Source organism: Melanotaenia boesemani, chromosome 21, assembly GCF_017639745.1.
Source record: "Melanotaenia boesemani isolate fMelBoe1 chromosome 21, fMelBoe1.pri, whole genome shotgun sequence".
Classification (NCBI taxonomy): Eukaryota; Metazoa; Chordata; class Actinopteri; order Atheriniformes; family Melanotaeniidae; genus Melanotaenia; species Melanotaenia boesemani.
In genome coordinates this window covers 3,863,517-3,871,647 of record NC_055702.1, presented here as the reverse complement: position 1 = coordinate 3,871,647, position 8,131 = coordinate 3,863,517, and the positions used below count along the sequence as shown (strand labels likewise).

Here is an 8,131-nt window from a genome sequence, read left to right as displayed (position 1 = left end):
AGGATGATTGGTTTGCAGGTGGAAAGGGGTAGGCAAGTCTATTTACTCTAAAATATAGTTTAATGCAGCTTATTATTATTATTATTCAGAAAAGAAAGCAGTTTTTAATTCATGCCTAAAAACCTTTAAATAATGCAAACTCTTAAAAACAAAACAAAAAAAAAAAAAACAAAAAAAAAAAAACAATGTCATGCATTTTTCTCAAATGTTTGCGTATTATAAAAGTATTATGTGGTCATTTGAGTGTTAAAATAAAAAATCGTTGGTGCTTTGTTTACATTTATTTTGGTTTATGTTTCCTTGTTCCGTTCCCGTCCTCAGAATAATTTGAACCCCTGATTTAGATTTAATGTGTCGTCGCCTAATTTGAGTGAAACTACGCTCCTTAACTTACACGTTGCGACCTGTTCGCATCACTCGCACCGGTCAAACACACACTTTTACACGAAAACACAACATTATTGCGCCTCTTTCTCGGCGAGCGCTCCCCTCCTTTCTCCCATTGGCTGGAAGCGGAGCAGGAGGGGCGGGTCTTGCCGGTGTGTCCTGTTTAAAACGCTTTGAGGGAACTCGGTGCGAGGCGCATTGTCAAGACCGGTCCTCCAGAGACACTAAGGAAGTTTCAGCGCATTGATGCCAAAGTAAAAAACAAGCGCGCGGAAACGACGCAGAACAAAATAAAGCGTCTGGATTATATTTCAACCAGCTGATCCCATCCGGTCCACAGATGAGCAACAGGTAGATGAAGCATGAGTTTTAACGCTGTTCATTAGCAAAAATATAGTATAGTCCCTATGTTTCGGTTTGAACTGTGATGCCGGAGCCGCTCCAACTTTGACGCGCTTTGATTTTTACGCACAGCCGCTGCAGAAGCATCTGTCAGGTGGCTCGAGTCAAGTTCCCCTCCATCCGTTTCATCATTTCGTTTCATATTTTTAGGTCTGATTTCTGGTGGCTACAGTTGAAAACGAAACATGCTTTTGCGTCAGTCTGAGGGGGTGTGTGAGTGATTGCATCAGAAGTCAGCTCCATTTTTTCCCTCGCACCTGTTGACATTTGTTAGACATTTAGTGCACGATGGGAGCAGCTGTCTACTGTTTAAATGCAATAATACCATTCACTTTTATTGGTAAAATGATTACTTTGCTTATATTTAAGGAGGTTTGATAACTTTTTAAAACATACATATTCCAAATTTTGCAAAATAGGTCATTATGACAGATGTTCAGACATGTTGCATATAGGAACCTGTTGCAGGTTTTTAGTAATAAATTAAATTTTATAAAAACTGATAAAGGTACAGCCTGCTCTGTATTTATGATAATCAGTGCAACATATTGGATGTTATTTAAATTATTAATTATGGCTTTATTTAGCTGCAGATGAACTGCCTCGGCTGGGTGTGAAACTAAAGTGTGAATCAGCAGTAGTTGTATCACACACATTCAAGCTCTTAGTGAAACAGAGTCCAGCTCTAAAATTTCTATTTTTTTATATCAGCTTATTTCCCATCATCAAGTCTCATGCAGCAGACAGACTCCAGCCTGACACTCAGAAGAAATAACACAGTCAACCGGTTGATAATGACTTTGTTGCTAGGACAGTCAAAGCTAATGAGAAGTGTTTGAGCCGTGTTGGGATATGTGCTGTAGAGAGATCAAACCCCTGAGGGGTTTTTAAGAGTCAACAAGCTCTGCATCTCGCCTGCACAAAATATGATGTTTGATGGCTTGAAGATTCTTTGAAGTGTCAGAGCAAGCGCAAAAAAACCCAAAAATGACCTGTCATTTATAAACTACTAAAGATTTAGGGTAGCAGCCTCTGTTAGATAATACTGACCACACTTAAACTGTTCATACAAAACATTTTCCAAATTTCTTCATTTAAAAATTAAATCTTGATTGTATGATTTAGCTTCAATTAATCTTATTTAATTTTTCCCTGTAAATTATTCAGAGAATAATCTGCATGTTTAAGCTTTATCAGTGTAAACTGTTTATATAATCCATCAGTGGTGCAAAACCAGTGGAGCATGAGATCCCATAGAAATGCTGTAACCCACAATCCAGCTAGAAATGACTGGGTCAGTACAAAGCAGCCAAGAAAAATAAGTCCACTTTGTAAATGACCGATAACTGGAGCAAAATGAAATTACTGTGCGGCCTCTCTCGCTGACGGCTAAAATGTTAAATATCTCTGCTGTTGTTTGTCATAACTGGATGAAATATAGTTGGCACAGGGAGACAAGTCTCCCTGACCCAGAGTATAAAGCCTTTAATGGTTTATTCTCAGACTTAACATCTGACTTTACAGAGAAAACATTATCGGTTATTAATACTTTTAATATTCCAATAATTAATGCTAATTCAATAATATCTGCTTCCTCATCAAGCTGTTTTTTCTAATGGACATGTTCTGTTTCTGTTTTCTTCATGCAGATGACATTGATGAGGTCCAGTCCCCTGATGAAAGAGGAGTGACCACTTCATCCTCCTCCATCTGCAGGCCACTGAGGCGGAAGAGGCATCGCCTCATTTTGTCACCATTTCCTCCCTGAGTTGGTTTCCCAAAGCGTTTCAAAACTGTTTCTCCAACGCTTTTTCCAGAAACTCAGACTGTTTTCCAAAGCAGAAGCAGCACAGCCCTCCCAGACTGAGGTGATGGGAAGTGTGCGAGCCAGCCGCTACAGCACTGTGTCATCAGAGGAGGACGGCATGAAGCTTGCCACTACGGCAGTGCCCAACGGCTACGGCAAGGGCAAGGTTCACACCAGGCACCAGCCGCAGAGCAGATTCGTTAAGAAAGACGGTCACTGCAACGTTCAGTTCATCAACGTGAGTGAGAAAAGTCAGCGGTACTTGGCTGACCTCTTCACTACATGCGTGGACATCCGCTGGAGGTGGATGTTCATCATCTTCTGCCTCGCCTTCCTCCTTTCATGGTTGTTCTTTGGCTGTGTGTTCTGGCTGGTGGCCATCTTTCATGGGGACTTGGAAAACGGTGCCCAGAAGTGCGTTTCCAACGTGAGCAGCTTCACTGCTGCCTTCCTCTTCTCCATTGAGACTCAGACTACTATTGGTTACGGTTACAGATACGTGACAGATGAGTGCCCTCTTGCTGTCTTCATGGTGGTTTTCCAAAGCATTGTGGGCTGCATTATCGATGCCTTTATCATTGGAGCTGTCATGGCTAAAATGGCAAAGCCCAAGAAGAGGAATGAAACTCTGGTGTTCAGCCATAATGCCACGGTGGCTATGAGGGACAACAAACTTTGCCTGATGTGGCGTGTGGGCAATTTACGGAAAAGCCACCTTGTTGAGGCACATGTCCGAGCTCAGCTTCTCAAATCCAGAACGACAGCAGAGGGGGAGTACATCCCGCTTGACCAGATGGACATAGACGTGGGCTTCGATAGCGGAGTCGACCGCATCTTCCTGGTCTCCCCAATCACCATTGTCCATGAGATTGACGAGGAAAGCCCATTCTACGACATGAGCAAACAGGACATGGAGAACTCAGAGTTTGAAATCGTGGTCATCCTGGAGGGTATGGTAGAAGCGACAGCGATGACCACGCAGTGCCGCAGCTCCTACGTTACTAATGAGATCCTCTGGGGCCACCGATTCGAGCCGGTGCTCTTTGAGGAGAAAAACTACTACAAGGTGGACTATGCCCGCTTCCACAAGACATACGAGGTGCCGAGCACCCCTCTGTGCAGCGCCAGAGACCTCGCAGAGAAAAAATATATCCTCTCCAACTCCAACTCCTTCTGCTACGAAAACGAGATGGTGCTAGAGAACAAAGAGGACACGGACGAGGGCAACGGGGGCAGCGTCGGCCCCGACGGCACCCAGACAGACAACATCTCAGAGACGGAGCACAGCCAGGCCATGGTGCCGCTGGAGCCCCGGCCTCTGAGACGGGAGTCAGAAATATGACACTTCCGACCTCATCCAAGAGATTTCCTGAAATCATCTCTTTGCTCTGAAATGCACAACGAGCCGAGCTGCGCCTTGAGGACAAGTCCAACGGTACTGCTGTGGGAAGCGGCAAAGGTTTAAGACTTTGTAAGAGTATGTCTGAACTTTGACTACACACAGTATGACAAAACACAGCACTATGAAGCATGTGCCTATTGCAGAATGAAGTCCCCATGAATGTTTGCTCAGTGTCTACAAAGAGGAAGAAGGTTGTTGCTGTGACTTTAAAACTAAAAATGTCTCAGTTGCTCTGTCCAGCAAGAACAAGATGTTTCCGTTTTTTCTTCACTATTGTTGTTAGATCTCTAGTGCTGCTAGAAAATAGTAGAAGTTACACAATAAAGCATTGAACTGCTTTCATTTTCAGATAGAACCAAAGAGTCACTAAAGCAGATGTCTGGAACAGAGAAGGTACAAAGCAGAGTATTTGTTCGTGAGCTGGTCTCAGAGCAAGCTGACATCACTGAATGCAATCTGTTCGCAATAAAAGACAAACAACCTGTGGAGAACTTCCCTTTGATACGACAGCACTGATTCTCTGAGCTTTATCCTTCGCAGTGGTTGGTCTAGACGACTGTTCAAAGCTGGTCAGACTACCCGTGTTAACAGATCACAGCAGAGTTTGTATTACAGACATCAAACTGACAGAAATCATTAATTTAAGAGAAAACTGGGGTAATATGTTAGTCTGAATGTTCTTAAAAGTGCTGCTATGATGTTGCTTCTTTTTTTTTAACAGTTGATAAAAATGCCAAAGAGTGTTATTATCATAGTTACATGTTTCTTAAAAACAACACCTAAGTAGACTTGGTACAGAGACGTAGGACTTATAGGGAGTTTTAATAAGGTTTGTTTCTGAAGAACATGTGTACAGTTTCTTTTTCTTTTATACGCTGATCATCCTTATCTTGAGCCACTTCATCAAGCCTTAATCTGGATGGTCAAAAAGGGTTGAAGTGAAGATATAGAAATTAATTGAGTTCTGTGGAGTTTGCTGAACTGAAACAATAATTCTTTTAATGAACAATAATGTTCAATGATTTTTTTAGGCATCAACTTGAACCAACCAGTTGATTTCAAAAGACAAACCTTCTTTAAAGGTTTTTAAATAAGAGCAAAGAAATCTGATATTGTCTCATTAAATCAATATCAGTCTCTAATTGAAGCCACTTTCCCTTCGTGCCACAGATCAGCCTGCTCCATCGTCAACATTACCCAAGTCTTCAGATTTTAACTGTTTCAAGGCAAACATACTGTAACCCTTTGCACATGAAGGTGTTCTGCACAAGAGTTGATTCAATTTTATATCCTGAATTGTTTGTTGAAGACAAAAAGAAAAACAGACAGAAAGCCGCTCGGCTCCTCCACATGTACATACCTTCCCTTTTGTTGCAGTTATTTTATCAGTCTTCCAAATGTACTGCAAAACCACAGAATGTACAGATTTTTGTATTAATGTTATTATAATTATTATTGTACATGATATTATATTGCTCTTTTTCAATAAAATGTCAGTGGACAAAAGGAATCAGGTTTGTTTCTTTGTTATAAATCATTTCCACTCACAGAAGGAGGGTTTTCTAACTGATCCCGTCACTATTGTTTACATGAAGTTCCACAAAAGCTATTTAACAATGAGGTCATGGTTATATGAAACCTTGCTGTATCATAATTAATAAACAAATATTTTTAAATCTAAATTCTGCAGAGATGGTCACCACTTTTTTTGTAATAGACTATTTTCATAGTATGGAAGATAAATTAAATCAATGACTAAAGCGTAAAAAAGAAATCTTATATTTATTGTAATGTTCTTGAAAAGAGGAACCTTAAAGTTTTTACATCACTTCCAAGTGTATTTAACACATTAATTATTAGAAGAGCAACTAAACTATGACATTAAGTTGTCAGATAAGTAGAATAAAAAGCCAAATACTTTCCTTTAACATGCATGTCTCATAGCCCCCACCTCATATGGACACACTTCCCACCTGAAGTTTTCTGCAGCAGGATGAAAATGTGACACTAACCAGCCGCCTCAGGCTGCATCCTCCACTCAGGAGAGATGAACAACTTCTCTTTCTCTCAGATACACTAAACTCATCCATCTCTCATCCGTCTTCTGTCTTTACATAACTGAACTTCGTGAGGAGACTGGCCAGAAGTATGTAGAAGTATGTAGGTCACTAACGCTATGTTCACTCTGCAGGTCTTAATGCTCAATTCTAACTTCTTTAAACTGAAATTTGATGTTTTCCAGCAAAAGAAAGTTGGATGAAATGTGATGCGACTGTTCTGTTCAGGCCACTTTGAAAAGCGTTGGATATATATTCGATTTAATTCCACATATGAAAATGGCCTTGGTCAGACTTGGAAAAAAAAAAGGATTTATAATGTTCAGACTGTCATAAACAATCAGATATGGATCACATCTGGGCAACAAAGTTGAATTTCGGCCACTTTTTTCTGAAGTAATGAAGCCACAGCAGGTATACTACAATAATAACAATAAATCTTATTTATAGAAGCCTTTCAAGACTCTCAAGGTCACCTTACAATAACTACAACACAAACAATGACACAATAATAAAACAGACAAAATCCAGTAAAAACTGGTTCATGGGTGACTGGTCTGAACAGGTGTTATTGTTTGGATGTCCTGAGGGATTGTGTTCCAGAGTCGCATTTTAAAATGCAGGGAATCTTAATATATACTTTGAGTTATAACTTGGTTGATAGGTTCTCTATATATGAACACAATTTGTAACATTTGTAATAGAGAGTGGGGTGAAAGTGGAAAGTAAGGTCTGTCTGTCTCAGATCCATAGTAGTTCACCTTCGTTGCTAGTTCAGAGACTTGAACCAGGGTCCACTTCTCTAACCTCCAGGTCCTGATCTCAACTTTTTTTTTTCTGACATTTATTTATACATGGAGCCATTATTGCCCTACAGCGGGCGGCTGTAGCTCAGGAGGAAGAGCAGTCGTCTTTTGACCGGAAGGTAGGCGGATCGATTCCAGGCTTCCACTGGCTACATGCTGAAGTGTCCTTGGGCAAGACACTTAACCCCACGTTGCCTATCGGGGTGTGAATGGGTGAATGTGATAAGTAGTGTAAAGCGCTTTGAGTGGTCAAACTGGCTGGAAAAGCGCTGTATAAGTACAAGTCCATTTACAGCGTCCCAAGGATGAGAAAGCACACATCACAACTTTTTCTTTTTGGGACTGCATCACATTAAAGCTGCGTTATGCTTTACGGCACTGCAGCAACTGGGTTCTTTGAATGGGCACCGTGGCTGATTCAGCAAAGAAATGCACAAGGCAATCAATAGGGGACCAGAGGAAAAGAGACAGAGCAAAAAATAATAACCTTAGACTGACTTTTACTGGCTAGACAGAGCTCAGAGAAGAGACAGAATGAAAGATGGGTGCCTAATTAGCCGTCAGCGCCTCAGTGAGAAAATCTACCAAAGTTAAGTAGTGTTCCTTTAAATTAACATATTGTTAAATTGTTTGTTCAAACTTCAATCATTCAATCCAGTAAATGACACCAAATTAGGCTCAATCGTAGAATATATTTTTTGGGGATTGGCAGAGAAAATTGGGCAACTTTTTCATGACAGCTCTTATACAGTATATTCAACTCTGCTGCTCATTTTCCTTACAAATGTGGCTCCATTTAAAATTAAAACAGTAACAGTAAAAGATTTATTGCCAGGAAACATTGTTAAAAATAACCTACCAAAACCTAATGTCCTTTTTGTGCTAAATTTAATTAAATTAAATAGATTTATGCATTAAAAGGAGAAGAATCAGCAGCTGAAGCAAGTCTGTCTGTCCTCATTACGCCATCTGCTGATGTCCAAAAACATGTTCATTATTGTGTAAAAGTTGTAGACACCATCTGCTGAAGCCATGATGTTGACATAAAGGCTGTCGGAAAGCAATTACATGATCTGCTGCAGGACTTCTTCTTTTGGTTGAAGATGATTTGTTATGACTGTAGTTGCTTTTTGTCCTGCTTCAGAATGAATTAAAAATCATCAGAAGCCTAAATGGTATTGAAATGAGATGCAAGCATTTTAAACATCTGAGTTACCAGGCGTTTTTCCACCGTGTTGTACATTACAACCATTTTTTTAACTGGAAATTT

The 8,131-nt window shown here is 40.4% G+C and overlaps 1 protein-coding gene across 1 annotated transcript; it reads left to right on the top strand.

The window, feature by feature from the left end:
• The first annotated feature begins 596 nt into the window (after positions 1-596).
• kcnj2a (potassium inwardly rectifying channel subfamily J member 2a) lies at positions 597-5,508 on the top strand. Its single transcript, XM_041974934.1, has 2 exons — positions 597-738; positions 2,439-5,508. Exon 2 carries the CDS (start codon positions 2,661-2,663, stop codon positions 3,936-3,938), a length of 1,278 nt encoding a protein of 425 aa, XP_041830868.1. The 5' UTR covers positions 597-738; positions 2,439-2,660; the 3' UTR covers positions 3,939-5,508.
• The last annotated feature ends 2,623 nt before the right edge of the window (positions 5,509-8,131 follow it).

Excerpts from the sequence above, each read along its gene's own strand:
- kcnj2a (XM_041974934.1), top strand. The coding sequence starts at position 2,661 with ATGGGAAGTGTGCGAGCCAGCCGCTACAGCACTGTGTCATCAGAGGAG.